The sequence below is a fragment of the Gallinula chloropus genome (genome assembly GCF_964237585.1).
Source record: "Gallinula chloropus genome assembly, chromosome: 3".
In the NCBI taxonomy this organism is placed as follows: Eukaryota; Metazoa; Chordata; class Aves; order Gruiformes; family Rallidae; genus Gallinula; species Gallinula chloropus.
Window position 1 is genome coordinate 35,131,962 of NC_140087.1, and position 16,380 is coordinate 35,148,341.

Here is a 16,380-nt window from a genome sequence, read left to right on the forward strand (position 1 = left end):
GAATACCCCACTGCTATATTAGCAATTGGGACATTTTTGTTAGGAAACACTGCCTCAAAATCAAAAACTGTGCTGAATGAGCAAAGGAGTGGTCAGAGGAGAAACAGCTGATGTAGGGAACATTCTCCACTCCCCTTGATGCTCACGCACTCACACACACACATGCAGGCTGCTCTCTCTCCCAGGAGTTAGGGCTTTCTGACTATAAATGTCAAGCAAAGTTCCTCCTGGTAACTATATGCTCTTTGTGCTGACAGACTGCAGAGATTCAGAAGTGTGCAATTTACCCTTCTTTGTGCCTTGATGAGCAAGTCTATCCATTAAAGCAATTACTTTTTTTCTTTTTTTTAACAGTGGATTTAAAACCCTTGGCATAATTTCAATGTGAATCTTGGTATGATTGCACATACAAGAAAGCAAAAACCAACACACTGGGCCAACTTCTGAACTCTGTGTTCCTGAATCCACTGGGACTTCCCTTGGAGCTCGGAGATCAGAATTTGGCCCTGATAAAAACAAGCTTTAGCAGCAACATGGGCTGGCCTCAGCACCACTAATCAAACCAGTGATCTCCCATGCAGGTTCTGTTCCACTCCAGGCCACAGTTCCAGCACCACTCAAATCTGCACTGCGGGCGAGGACATTTCATGTGCATGCAGCCACCTGCAAAATAGCAACAGAACAGCTCTGGTACTTGGCAAAGAGCGATGTTAATCAACAATTAACAGTGTTAAAATCAACTTTTTTAGGTGCTCATTTACTAACCAAGTAGAATATTTAGTAAAAGAGAAGTACAAATCAGAAGAATATTTTTCCTGGGCTTTCTAAAACCTTCTGCTCCCACTTGCTGGGGTGTAATGTGCTGGGCTCATTTGAGGGACTGCAGGAGTAGGAGGAAATCAGACATTGTGCTAAGGGTAGGGAAAAGACAGCCTGTGGCCTCTGAGAGCAGTCATGGAGGTGTCTGCTCAAGGATACTCTACCCTAGTCCAGCCAATAAGATGAACAAAATTCAATTCTTTTTCAAATTTGAATTCAACAACTGAGATTTGTAAAGAGACTAAATCAGAAGATACAGACTTTGGTGGCTGACTGCGGATTATATCAAAATGACATTAGTAATTGAAGCTCATTTGACCTTCTTAGTATCTGAAGCAGCCTTTTGATCTCATCAATGTTCCCTGTGTGTTGGGTTTCTTGCTTGCCCATACTGTGAGAGCAGCTTTAATCTCTCTGCTCACAACCTTGATCACATGTTTAATTTGTAATATATAAAACATCAACATTGTCAAAGGTCAATACAGAAATACACTTCAAATGGAAATTATGTTGCTCAGTACACAAAGAGATCTCTTGTATAATTCAAACAGAAAGAAAAGAGTGTGGTATGAAGAAATGCTGAAATGTCATCTTGGTTTGACTCCAGATGGTGACAGGAGGTACAGGGGGAGTGTGTGTTCCCTACTGTACGACCTGCTGCCCTTAGAACCACCTTTTTTATAAATGCCACTCCAAAATGATTCTCAGAAAGTAAAAACAGTAGAAGACACAAGAACTGGTTTGTTGAAACAGGCAAATCTGCTTCATCTGACACAGAGAGAAAAGTAGCTGTGATGGCAAGGTCTATATGTCAGTTTGTGTCTTTGCATAAGAGCTGCAACTTGCCAAACTTTTTAATCTTCCTTAAATGTAAGCATGCCAATGGCCAGCCTCTGTGTTACAGTTAAAGTTTAGATCCAATCCTCTCATGATTTGTATCAAACCATCACCAGCTAAACTGCATCTCAGTCCTGGCGCAGGACCCACACCCCAGCAGGCACCTCCTGTCAAAAGTGTGCTCTACCTGCTAAGCCACACTAATTGTGTTACTCTTGGCTACGTGGCTGCTGAGATCAGCAGGGTGGAGAGTGCCTCAAGCACCATGGCCTGCAGCTTTGTAAGTACAGCAGTCCTCTGACAGATGCGGATGTGTGTTCAAACTCACTCAGACTGGGAACTGAGCTGTGGGAAAGTGTTTCACTCTGTCACTTTGGCTGTTACAGAAAAGTTACCAACGCACAGAAACGTTGCCTACAGCTATAACAGGCTACTGCAGAAATGTTATTGACATAAAGAAATGTTGGTTATTACAGAAAAGTTGTCAGCATCACCACTGTCCATTGTAGGAGGCAGTGCTCCTGCGTGCAGGCAGTGTACCCCTCCCAAATGAGGACTGTTGGCAGTTGTTTGGTGTACAGTTGTCTGTCTCTTGATGCCAGCTGCATGGAGGCAGAAGGGCTTTTTTCAGTTTACAAATGCCAGCCTACAAGGTGGCACGTGCAGTAGCCGTGACCAGAGAAGAAAGCAAGCACTGCACTTCTTAAGCCTCATGCCTTAATTTGCAGAATCACTGAGGTGGGAAGGTACCTTTAGGGATCATTCAGTCCAAATTCCATTGCTCACAGCACGGTCAATGAAACAGGATGTTTCCAGGTGGGTTTTAATGGATCCTAGAATGGAAGCTCCTTCTGAGCAACCCGTTCCAGTCTTCAACTGCTCATACACTAAAAATAATTTTCTTACATGTAAATAGATTTTCCTGTGATTCAGTTTGTGCCCACTGCCTCATGTCCTTTCAGTAGGCACCACTCAGAAGACTTTGGCTCCGTCTTCTTTGCCCCCCTAATCAGGTAATTATTTATGCAGTCCTTTTATCATCTTTGTAGCTATTCACTGTACTCGTTCCAGTCCATCTCTCTGGTACAGGCAAGCCAACTGGATCCACCACTCCAGATGTATCTCACAGTGCTGAGCAGCAGGGAAGGAGCACCGCCCTTGACCTGCTGGTGATTCTTATCCTAACACTGCAAGGGCACATTGCTGGCTCACACCCAACCAGGACACCATGGTCCTTTCCATCAGATTGGCCCCCAACAAAGCAATGCCTTTCCCCTTGTTGAACTTCATAGGTTTTCTTTCAGCTCATTTCCCAGCCTGTTGAGGTTCCACTTAATGGCTGATGCCAGCGTGATGATATATTTCTAGCCTGCTGCCATGGTATTGGCATTTTGCATTACAAGGCACTGTTCTGACATGGGTCAGGCTATACGCAAGGAAAGGTCTTTTCCTGCTTATTATCCATTTTCAATAAATATTTTCTTTCAAAGATAAAAAGTGTAATGGCCTTCATTTCCTTTTTGATACTTGGAGGATTTTTACAAGCAACTTCCCTAAACATTAGTGGGAGTTGTGTAAATGGTGTCAGATAAGGATATCCTGTTTGTGACAAGTGACAACTCCATGTAATTTAACAGGGCAGGTTTTGCAACGAAGTCTAAGAGAAAGTAAAGGTCCTCACAAGCCTGACTGAAAGGTTGGCTATTTTACTTGGCTATGCACAAACTGTTAAGTATCCGTAGTCACGATTATTACTTGTCTATTTCCAATCCAGTTCAAACTTATCATTTCCAGCCCTTTTTACAAGTCTGTAAATAATTTTTTTGACCTACCCCTCTGTTATCACTCCTCTGCTGCCCACCTTGTGCTTTACACTTTGCCAAATCTTGTCTTGCCTTCCCACTCTTGAATTCATGCTTTCTTGTCTTCTGCTTCTTGTGCTTGAAGAAGTCTCCCACTTTCCATATGCCTTATTTTCTTTCATGAAACCCCAGATTTCAGGATTTAGTCCTATTTCTTCCTCGGTAGTATTTCTGTGGCATCACTATTCGAAGTGTTCTTTCCTTGCAGTTTACAGCCTCTTATTTGGCATTTTCAGCACCCCATTGGGATGAGTGATGCTACAAAACTGAGAACCATCCTTTTTACTTAATCATTTTAATATATTTTGATTAATTAACATAAATAAAATTAAATCTTGGAACAGATAAACATATAGGGTATAGCCTATTTACTGTTCCTGTTCCCCATTTTAACCACCCCTGTATCAGATTGCTTTTCTTCCTACGTGGTAAGTAAGCATTGATTAGTGCAACCAGTTTGACAGGACTCATGTGTCTTCCTCTGACTTGCTCATGGGTGTGTCACTGGGTTGAGATTAATCTCACCCAAATTTAGCTATATGCTGTGTAGAAATTTACAGCAGGAGTAATTCTTCACACCCCACTTTTAGGTGCGATTCTTCCGGCCCACATTAGAAATATGTTCTGTTTCATGGTGAGATCAGTTTTGCCCTACAAATGTCTGGTTTTTCTGGTGGCAATGCAAAATCTAGACAACTAGCTGGACGTTCAGTCATATGAACACTACATCCAATGTATCCCTGTGTCTCATTTTTCCCAGTGTATAAAATAGCAGGGCATTTAATGAGGCTTAATTAGTGTCTTTAGATCTAAGTGATTTAGATTTAGTGATTTCGGGATAATTTAGATAAAGTGACGCAGGGAAGACTCAAGCTCTGTGTGCTCTCTTGGAATAACTGTGCACACATACACATGCATATTCATACATTCATATTGTAAAATTAATTTTAGAAGACAGTTAAGTAAATTTACCATTTTTTTCTACTGGAATATTGCAGCTGGGACACGGCTTGGTCGTCTTCTTAATCGTTTCTCTAGATGCCTCTTCCCATCGGGCTTGCATGGCTGCATGTTCATCGACGACATATCCCTGCAAAGAGAAAGGAAGCCCACCTGGGGTACAGTACTGAAGGGCTTCGCTGGGATGTGTTGGCTAGACTGGAGTGGTAACTATTTACCCATGAGCAACAGACAGGTGTGCCTGCAAGGCCAGGCAGGCTGGGCTTTTGGAGACGTGCAGGACTTTTGCTCCAAAAGGCAAAGTGGCTTTCTCCCAGTGTACACAGAACCCGCACTGGGTTTACATTGCGAGCTGTGGGATGGCAGGGGGACCTGCAGCATTTGGAGCATGTGCCATCCTGGGGGGGCTTTCCTACATCCAACTGCAGCGCAGGCTGGATCCTCCCTGCTGCTCCCTGCTCCCAGTGGTGGGCAAAGCCACAATACTGGGGGCATCAAGCTGAGCTGCAAATGCACAGAGCTGGAAATGCACAGACAGGCAAAGCAAAAAAGGCCAGGTGAAGCAGGGGCCAGATGAACCTGGCTGAGCTGTGACATGTCAGACACTTTAGGTTTGGTTCTGCCTCAGGGATTAAAGCTGTTTGAGAAAGAAAGGCAATGCAACGCTTCATCCAGAGTGGTGGGGTCCCTGGGAGGAAACGTTTTTTCATAATGAAATGTACTCCCACGTTTTGGAGGTCTAGATTTTCATTCAAACAGAAATCTGTATAAATTTAAGACACCTGAAGAGGCACAAAGAAGAAACACAAAAATTTTGAAGGAAAAAAAACCCACAACCCAGTGAACAATGAAAGGAAGTGGCTCCCCAGACAGAATGACTCAGATGGAAAAAGTCATCATGAAGAGTGTTTCAAAAGGGACTCCTGTGTTTGTCCTATATATGACTGGGACAATATTACATAATCAACACAAGTGTCCTACTTGGCAATTTCCTACCTAAAATGATAGTACAAGGACAAAAGAGATGGCAGTGCCTTGGGTCATCTCTATCACAGGCAGCTCTGTAAACAGTACCTGTAAACAATGAATGTAGGTTCCACCCGGGAAGTTCTCTCTCCGTTCATAATGTCGGTTTTTTTCTGCATGTTGGAAGATTATGATCTTAAACTAAATTACATAATTTGCAAAAATTCCTGTAATTTCTTTGTGTGTATCTTTTAAATACCTGCAGGCCATTATGTGGACAGACTTAGTATTTATTTAGATGGATTGTTTTTTCCACATACATATTTCTAGGAAGACAGAAAATTGTCCCGACTTTTAAACATGCATTACAACCATAACTCTTCTTGTTTTCTGCTCAACCACAACTGACAAAACTCGTGAGTTGTTTCCATGTCAGTGAGTTTTATTTCTTGGCTGAAGTCACATATATTAAACTGGAATAACAAAGAGCAACATCTGCAGAAACTTGTATCCAGCTCATCCGGTGGCCACAACATGAATCTTATAAAAAAACCCAACAATTTTTTTTAATCAGAAAACCTCAAAAATGACTTTATGGTATTATTTATTTTATTTTACTACCTACATCAGTCTCCTTGGCCCTTTAATCCCTTTGTTTGCTCCTCACTTTAATATTTCTCCAACTTGCCAATGTTTTCAATATCAAGGTGAGAAAAGTGAACAAAGTCTTTTCAGCTGTACCCTAGAAGTGACTTCTACTTCTGGCTCTCTGCTCTGGGAGAGGGAACTCAGCCCTGCACCTTCAGCAAAAGGATGACCTCTATATAACAGCACATTAGTAAGTTCTGGGAAATAGAAAAAGCTGCTCAGGCTAATAGCAAAGAACATAATCTAGTATTGATCTTGCAACACCTTGATCTTTAAGGAAGGATGACTTTAGCAAGCAATCTGAGCTAACTCAGAGAGGCCTGAACACAAAATGGGGACAGCGAGGAATGTTTGACCTGAGCCTCAGTTTGCCTGGTGACAGAAAGATGATTATTAATTTCATCTGGTTGTAATGGGAATTACTTACTTAACATATTATAGCCAGTTCAAGATGTAAGTCACTATAGCAGTGGCAAAACATTGCTGTTCATGTGATAATAATAGCTACATGAGAAGATGTCATGTATTTTTAATTTCTGTAGTCAACCCAGAGGAGCTTCACAGTGGCTCTATTTTTTTCCAAACTGTGTGGCTCGGTACTTGGAAACACACTTCCCCCCCCCTCCCCCCCCCCGCCCCCCAGTCTCTTCATGATCTTTGTTGTGCCCTAATAGCAAATGACACTGAGACAAAATTTCACATGCCAGACTGCAAATTTCATTTGTATAAAGTTATTTGATCTTGGTCATGAAACTAAACTTGTGAGAGCTTAGGGATAACTAAAATAAACAACTTCAAACTGCACACATGCAATTCATCAGTAAAGGACAAACCGCTGGAAAAAAGTGAATTATTAAATTTGTATTTTCCATTGCAATAATTCTAGCATGAGATAGATGCAGCAGCATGATGTTTTCAGCCCATTAGAGCTGAAAGATCTCTCCTAAGCCCAGCCTTGCTGAATGCTAAGTTTAAAGCTTCCTGCTGCAGGAAGCAAATGCGGATAAATGGTACAGTGATGGAGTCCCTCTGATTCAAGTAAAGAAATCATAGAAATCATACGATACCGATCTCTGAGCCTCCAGTGTTCATGTTGTTTATTTAGGGCTCCACACACAATGAGTGCAAGCACACATCTATTTATCTGCATTTTCCTCAAACAATAAAGGAAGGTTGTGTGGCAGTTCTCCATTATTGGTGTCTATTTAAATCACCTTCTTTCATCCTCAACTAGCAAACCTGATCTCCTTGGCAATGGCCTAGATCAAGCAGAGGTGGTTCTCACTTTATTGGGCCTGCCTGGTCTTGTAAGGGAAGTTCAGAGATGCTCCAGGTGTCCATTACACGTCAGTTTGCTGAGGACAGGAGACCTTGATCATTTGTGATACTGACCTCACACAATATGCTCTGCTTTCCCAGTTATTACAAAATACTTGTCCTAGCACTGGTGAAAAGCTACCAGATTCCATCCACACCACCTTATGAATGATTTTTAAAATTTTCAACTATGCAGCACGGTATGACCAGTAATGAATACCCATAAATAACAGGAAGCTACAGAAAGAGCTGTTGCAAGCATTTTTCAACATCCCCTCTGCAATGTCTCCTTAGAGAGATAGGGGGAAAAGGCTGTCTTGTTATCTCCAGGTCACACTGAAGGACATCGATTTACTCCTCTTCTGTGCTGAGACCTTTGGAAAAACTATCAGGGATAAAGGGACCAGAGAGACTGCCGAGCACCATACAGCAATACAAGAACATGCACATGGAAAGCTTTTTATGCAATTAATCAATATCAGGCAGTACTGGGAAAAGTCCTATAAAGACAGAAAGCATCTTGAAATAGAAATAAAGTGCCCTTCTCAAGGCAGCATCTCATTCAGGCAATAGGGCACACATCGACTTGTTGGTAGACCTACAAAAAGTAAATGAAGTCTATGTTCACAGTCAGCATCGAAGCAGTGCCATCCAGACTAAAAAAACATCCATGGTGAAGCTTCTTGTCCAAAATACTGGAAACATTAGATACATAAAGTCAAATTCCAACATCCACCGCATTATATACATATATTATATGTTTGGTGGTGTCTTTTACCTAAGTTGTGGGGGAAAAAAGCAGATGTCTGGGGCACTAGATAGGCTAGAAGACCCTTGGAAAAAATCTATTATTTGAGTCATTTAAGAGTCAAAAAATTCACAAAAGGAGCTGTGCATATGTATGGGACTAGTGCTCTAGTCTAGAAAAAGATCTGGGCTAACCAAAACACTAAAAAATGGTTATAGAACAGAAACAGAAAAGATCCTTATCAATAGGAACATGTTTCATATGCTGGAAATATAAAGGCATCAGTACCACACTGATCCACTTAAACTCACATGAAACAAGCTTGTGTAAGCCAATTTGTCTGGTGTGCCTAGGGAATTCTGCCATTAAAAAAGGAGCTGCTTTGTGATGACAGCAACTAGCTAAAATCAAAGTGATAGACACAGGGTATTGTGTCTGATCCAAGATGAAAGAGACTTTCACTAAATAAAATCAGAGCGCTCTGGTTTGGTGATACTGCACATCAAGGATCTCACTCTCCATGTTGGGGCCATTCATATCAGCGTGAATTAAATTCAGGTAGCTGGTGAATATTGAATTTACAGTGCTCTAAAGCAGAACATCTAATCTAATACAGGTCATTCTTGTATAACTGCTTTCCACCCGTGGAACAAAGGACATGCCTTCTCCACTAAGTGGCACAGCTGCAAATGACTGTCAGCTTAACCTCATAAACAATAGCAGCCTGTCACATCTTTTTATTTTATTGCTGCCCAAAATAGGAAAGCCAAAGTTCTCTTTGTATAGTTCCCACCTATTTCTCATTAGACAGAAAATTAAGACCTATTCTCAGATTTCCTCCGGTGCATCTTTATTTATAACATAGAGATTAATTTTACAGGACATTTCCCCGTTAATAGTTATTTTTCTTGCTCCTTTAATTAGGCATCTGTGGGTTGAACTGTCCTGTGCTTGACATTGAGAATATACCAGCAACTAAAACCCTGAGCCTCAGTTTCTTTTCAAATTGTTTAAGACGCTTCAGCAATCAAGCTAGGTGTGCCTTTCTTTTTTGCTTGTACAACCATGTTTTATTTAACTTTTTAATTTATCTGATGGAAAAAAAAATCAATGGTCTAATAATAGTAGTTCCACATTTCATACTGTGACTCAGGATTCATTGAAAGATATTATGTATGATGAGCTTCCTCAGTAGCTTTTTCTTTCACGAAAATGCAGTGAAATAATTCATGGTTTTTTGTGGTCAGCATTTACTATGTAGCATTTTGATTAATTTCACCTCTCTTTGGAGGAAGAAGTTTCCATAGAAATGCTGCATGTTCCTCATTTTAACTCTTTCCCGTAGTACATTTCAAACACTTCACCTTCTGTTTCCCCCTGTTCTAAAAGCAGTAAGGAAAGTTTGCTGAAATAATGAAGGAACAATCCTGAAAGTGATATTTGCAATATTTAGAGCATAAACACATAACACTGAGAACCAAGAAGTGATTCAGAAGGTCATATAACTGTGGAATCTAACATGGTATATATATGCTTTCCCTGAAAACTTACCCTTTGTTCATACATATGAGACATATGAGATTCCATAATTTTGTCAGCATTTTGTCTTGCTGTTACAATTTAATATGCACATTACATAGTTTCTTCAATTCCACAGCAATATTGTAAGAAACACATTGCACCAAGCTTGATTTTCCAGAAGCATTAGCTAAATATTTCATATCTTAGCATTAAAATAATTCAGATAAGGATATTTTGAAAGCACTTTCATTTGGGAATTCCATAGTAAAATCAAATTCTGAAGTATCTTGTGCTCACAGTGGGACAATATGTTCTGCTGTATAATTACAGCAAACTACCACCTACAGAGACACTAGGCTTCACAACCCTACATACTTCCTGGGAATCCATAGGCAAATAGCCTAAGAGATGTTCAGTGGATGGAAAGCCAAGCCCGGCAAGCAATGTCTGTACATTTTGTACCACCTACTGGCAGCTTCCAGATCTGCATACATGAAGCAAAAGAGAGGACAGAAGCGCTGGAGGCTCCCTTGCAGCCCAAGCCAGCTGGGAGCCTTTCCAGGAACTATGTTACAAAACATTTCTGCAGGGTGCCAGGTGATGGGATAGGCTTTCCTGGATGTGTGCACACACATGGGCATGCTTACATGCCTCACCTCTGCTGCACAAAGCATCAAGTGGGTCTGCACCAGAGATGATCGTTTGCCTGAGAGCTCGTGACTAAGCTAGAATTGAGCTCAGAAACTAAGGTCAGGCTTGCAGTGGTCTGATGGTTCCTGGGCTGACAGGGCTTCTGGGGAAGTTTTATACTGCCAGTAGCAGCAAAGTGAAGTTCCTGGACCCTGCATCAGCTACATGAGTACAGGAAGGATGGTGTCCCAAATAGCAAACAGCTGAGGTTTGATTTGAAGGTGGCAGGGAGCATCCCACATGTTTGTAGTGGAGCTGAAGTTTTACAGCACTAGCTACAAGCTTAGACTGAACCTAATGGTAGATGGGGGCTTAGAACATGTAGCTTTGTGGCTCAGTAAAAAGGCTGTTGCTGTTTTCTTTTTAAGAGGCCACGGTCTTTGTGCCAACTCAGAAACAGAGGCCTTAGGACCCATCTGGTTTTCTCTGGACTTGTCTTGGCCTGCCTAGAGATTTGGTTTTGCAAGTGACAGCAATTATCTAAAAACCAGGTGACTATTAAATATTTTGCTTCTGTATAATTTTGTATAATTGGTTTAACAACATTACACTTATTTTTCATCTTTGACCTTAGAACAAAATGCCATGCAGATGAGTGAAGGGATGGGATGATAGCAGAAGCTTTGAAAGCACCAGCACGGGATGACATGGCAGGCCCTGGTACTATAAATAACTCTTTAGTGGTAAGTTACCCAAATGGAGCCTTAAGAGCTGGGTAAAAACAGTTTTAGGGATGACAGAGAACAAAGACATAACCAACTTAAGTCAATCATACCATAGGTAGCAGATTTGGATGCAACGTTGACTTGCAGACTGATGGAGGAGCGTGTTAATAAACATAAAAATGTGGCCCCAAGCAGGACAGTGAGGGGGAAAAAACCCCACCACTATCAACATCAGGCTCCTCCTGGTAAAGGACTCACAATGCCAGCCCCTCTCCCTGACTGAAGCCATTAAGCTTAGCAGCGAGAGGCAGTGGAAGGTTCAATGCAACACCAGAGAAATGAGTGTTTTCGGAGTTTGTGTATCCATAATATTAACTATATAGAATTTGAACTGTAACTCCTAGTATTATTGTAAGTGGACTATAAAAAAAGTTCTTTGATTAGCTTGCTAAGTCTTTGATAAGACTAACAATAATTGCATATACGATGAACCTGGTCTGAACTGAACACCTTTAGCAGGTAACAGAACTTGCAGTGTAGCAAAATATCAGAAATTCACACAAACTATTTTGTAACTTAACCTGTTCTGTAACGTGTGTACAAAAAATTGCAACAAGTTTTAGCCACACCAGCAGCTAAAGATGCATGTTTAGTCATGAATTTTGCTGGCTCACACAGTTTGCAGGGTCAGGGTTGCTAGAACTAGCTGAGCTAGAACTAAGGCTTGGGCTAAGAACAGACATGGCCTGACAGCATTTGAAGGAACTTAGAATAGAAGAGAGCAGTTGGCAAGCTTTAAGACTTCAGGCAATCATGGACATTTCATATAGGCTTGGGTTTACAGATGTTGCTGGGCTAGAGTTAATAGTGGAGATTGTTTAAATGAGATGAACTGAATTTACATCCGGGTCCTACAGAGACTGCCAGACTGGGTTTGTGGAGTGATGAATTTGAGATAGGATGTTCTTTTACATTCAAGCCTTTGAATGCAGGTGATTGGAGTGAACTGTGTGCAGCTGTACTATAGAAATCTATCATGATGCCTAATTTATTCTCTTTACTAAATTCAAAGCAATTTCTGAAAAAAGCAAACCTTCTGAAAAGCTGTTAGCTTTTTATAATCACCAACTCATTGGCTTGGCAGGACAGCATAATCACAGCTAAAACCACTGTGGGGAAATTTGTCCATAGACCCATCTCTAAAATGTACATTTTTTTACAACCCATTTAATCCAGTTTATGTTGGATACTTTAATATTTACATCTCTGTTCCCACATTCTATCCACTTCTTTACATTTGTGCCAACTTTACATCAGTGTCATTGCTCTTGCTATTACACTTTGACCTTGTAGGTATCTGATCAACATGCCCAGCACCAAAACAGTAGTGAGAGCTGCTCTGTACATGTTAAAATCTAATACATTGTCACATTTTATTGTGCAGTTGCTAGTGAGCAAGAAGGTGCATTACTTATCCTGGAAAAAGCAAACTGTCTAGAATGGCTTTGTGCTAGGGAAGCTAGGCTAATTTTAAACTGGGGATTTACAGAGCCAATGTGACTCCAGTCTTTAAAAAAGGCAAGAAGGAGGATCCCAGTAACTACAGGCCAGTCAGCCTCACTTCTGTCCCTGGAAAGGTGATGGAACAGTTTGTTTTGGATGCCATCTCCAAACAGCTGGAAGAGAAGAAGGTTATGAGGAGTAGTCAGCATGGATTCACCAAGGGGAAATCGTGCTCGACCAATCTCATAGCCTTCTATGATGTCATCACCAACTGGGTGGACGGAGGGAGAGCAGTGGATGTCGTCTACCTTGACTTTAGCAAAGCTTTCGACACTGTCTCCCACGACATCCTGATAGAGAAGCTGAGGGAACAAGGGTTAGATGAGTGGACAGTGAGGTGGGTCGAGAACTGGCTGTCGGACCGGGCTCAGAGGGTTGTGATCAGTGGAGTAGAATCTGAATGGAGGCCTGTGACTAGCGGTGTTCCCCAGGGCTCGGTGTTGGGTCCAGTCCTGTTTAATATCTTCATTGACGATCTTGATGAGGGTATAGCATCCACCCTCAGCAAGTACGCCGATGATACAAAGCTGGGAGGATTGGCTGACACGCAGGAACACTGCGCTGCCATCCAGCGAGACCTTGACAGGCTGGAGAGCTGGGCTGGGAGAAACCAGATGAGGTTCAACAAGAGCAAGTGTAAAGTCTTGCACCTGGGGAGGAACAACCGACTGTATCAGTACAGGCTGGGGGATGACCTGCTGGAAAGGAGCTCTGTGGAGAAGGACCTGGGGGTCCTGGTTGATGACAGGTTGGCTATGAGCCAGCAGTGCGCACTGGTGGCGAAGAGAGCCAATGGGGTCCTGGGATGCATCAGGAAGAGTATGTCCAGCAGGTCGAAGGAAGTGATCCTCCCCCTCTACTCTGCGTTGGTCAGGCCCCACCTGGAGTACTGTGTCCAGTTCTGGGCTCCATGGTATAAAAAAGACAGGGATCTCCTGGAGAGAGTCCAGAGAAGGGCCACGAAGATGATTAAGGGCCTGGAACATCTCCCATATGAGGAAAGGCTGAGTAAGCTGGGTCTGTTCAGCCTGGAGAAAAGAAGGCTTAGGGGAGACCTAATTAGTGTTTATAAATATCTTAGACTTGGGACGCAGGGGGATTTGGCCAGCCCCTTTTCAGTGGTCTGTGGGGACAGGACTAGGGGCAATGGCTGTAAGCTGGAGCATAGGAAGTTCCGCACCAACATGCGGAAGAACTTTTTCACAGTGAGGGTGACGGAGCAGTGGAATAGGCTGCCCAGGGAGGTGGTTGAGTCTCCTTCTCTGGAGATATTCAAGTCTCGTCTGGATGCCTATCTGTGTAATATGAGATAGGGAGCCTGCTTTGGCAGGGGGGTTGGACCCGATGATCTCTTGAGGTCCCTTCCAACCCCTGAGATTCTGTGATTCTGTGATTCTGTGATTATGGCTAGATTCCCAATCAGCATAGACTGTATATGGGTGAGGTTAAAAGAGGCCAGGAAGCTTGGTTTTGTGGTGTACATAGCTGGGAGTATGTGGTTATTTCTAAACCTAAATCTGGCTGAAGTCACCTTTATTGTGTCATTGATTCCATCATGCACACTGTGCCTTTTAATCCATCAAACCCAATTTCTTTTCACATCTCAACCTTCAAACAGCTCCAAGAGGTGGCAATGGAAAGCAGAAGAAAGCTGCTCAAACGAAGTTGCCACAGATACATCTTACTTTCCCTGAAATTACATAACTTGCTCTCTAAGATGGGGAAATAATCAGCCTTGTAACAGTAAATGCGTAAGATGAATTTTCAATGGCCCCAGGGCTAAAAAAGGGACATTCCAGATGAAAGGGGACATTTTATCCATCCCAATGGACCATGCAATATTTATGCATAAATCCAAAAGACTGGATGTGCCAGTTTGTAAAGCCAGGCTATTCTGAGTGGCTGTTGCTGATTTTGTCTTTTCTCCTCCAAAGAGCAAGCAATGCCCTCTAGCTTCCCACCTTTGTAGGGTTCAACTCCCTTTATTTTGAATAGCCCTTAAGCACCATGCATGGCACGTGGTTTGTCTCTCTTGTGCTCCACAGCTGGGGTTGCCCTCTTCCTTCCTCCTGCCAAGTAACTCTATTCCTCCTTCCCTGCTGCCCTATATCCCTTTGCAGTCCCAACATTTCTGCCTCACTTCTTATCCTCAGGTTTCCTTCTTACTCCTTGACAACCTGCTCAGCACAGCCGCCTTTTGCCACCATCATTTCTGGTTCCTGGACCCTCACAGTTGTCCCAGGTCATCTCACAGGCTTATTCCCTTTCTGCTCTCTCCTTTCTCCTTTTTTCAAAGCTTCCACTGTAAGTCTTGCTCACTCGCATCAGTTCTTGGCTTTCATGGACACTTGAATGCCTCTGTATCAGGCATCTACCTCTCTTTCTGAGGTATCTCCTTTTCCAACGCTTCCCAAATTGGTGTCGGGCTCTGAGGGCATTGCCAGATCTTGCTGTCCCAGCCCAGTCCCTTGGGGTTTCCCTCACCATGCTCATGGCAGGTTGACCTCTGCCCCAGGCAGCAGGGCCCGTCTCCAGCTCCCCACAGCCCTTCCTGGCCATGGGCCCACAGGTGGGGCCACCTTCCAAAGTTTCAGCCCATCCCTGTCCTCAGGGAGGTGCCAGGCCCTGTCCCAAAAGTGATGGAGAGCCCCAGGGACCGGATGTCCTCTGCAGGCCCCTGGCACCTCCAGAGGCCATTTAAAGGGCGGGCTGCTCTTCCCACTCTGTTGCCATCAGCTTCTGGCTACCCAAGTCCTCCACAACACCGCTCTTCTTTCGCACTTCTCATGCTCCACTGTATTAATTTCTGTCATGCTGACTCAGGCCTAAATCCACCCACAGTGTTTCTTTTCACACTGGGAACGTCAGAAATGTACAGGCGCTTTCAGAAATGTAAGACAACAGAAGGCCCTTTCACTACTGTAGCCATTAGAGGCTGAAGTAAGACGTGCAGTTTTCTTATGGAAAGTATTTTCCCAAGACCAGGTATCCTGCAGCAGTTTTTGAGAGGAGCGATGTGGTGGCAGTGTATCTGACTGACTCCGAAACCCCAGAAGGAGTTGTGACAGTAAGATCTGCTTCTAAAGTAAATGGTGTTGAAAGGACTCAGACAGGAGTCAAACTGCAGGAGCTGAAGACCTGCTTGGAAGTGTGTTATTCCTACCTTGAAGCGGACGACAGTCAAAGAAAAAACAACCCTTGTCACAGCCTCCCTAAGCAGTACAATAAAGCAAGTTTGATACACAGGGTCGTGCACTTAGCAGGGGACACCCAAACAGAACAAGAAGGCTGACAGCACAGGTGGAGAAATGTTTAAACTAGTGAGAGAGCAATGAAAACAGCCTCACACACCCACTTCTTTCCACGCGTACCCCACAAAGGCGTTGGATGCATCACACGGCGTTGCCGTTGGAAGGACAGTTTTGTAGCGGTGCTATTCGGATGAAACCGACTTCTCACCAGTACCCGGCCTTGCCGCCTGTACCTACCCGATAGTTTGCTGTCCCGGCTGCAGAGCGCCAGGGAAAACATTCCTTCGGTGGCACATCACCACCTCGTGGAGAGCCCTGCTTAGTGCAGCTCTCGCAGGGGAACAGGCGGCTGGCGTAGGGTGATCGGCTTAAGTTGCAGTCTAAGTAAATTTTAGGTAGTCTTACCGAAGCTAGGGAACCGATCTGCATGGCTGTAAGAGTTATTTTGGTGCTATCATTTAGCTATTCTGGAACAGCTCTTTGACAGTACGGGAAATTTCTCAGGGTCAGAAAAAGTGTTCACATTACACTGG

The 16,380-nt window shown here is 43.2% G+C and overlaps 1 protein-coding gene across 1 annotated transcript in view; it reads right to left on the reverse strand.

Annotated features, from left to right (window-relative positions):
• Positions 1-541: 541 nt before the first annotated feature.
• Positions 542-16,380, reverse strand: part of PRKN (parkin RBR E3 ubiquitin protein ligase) — a gene marked incomplete at its 5' end in the record, with an annotated part of 579,674 nt that continues 563,835 nt past the window's right edge. Inside the window, 2 exon segments of the mRNA XM_084261053.1 lie at positions 542-663; positions 4,491-4,608. Coding sequence (XP_084117179.1) covers positions 554-663; positions 4,491-4,608 — 228 coding nt within the window. The 3' untranslated portion in view covers positions 542-553.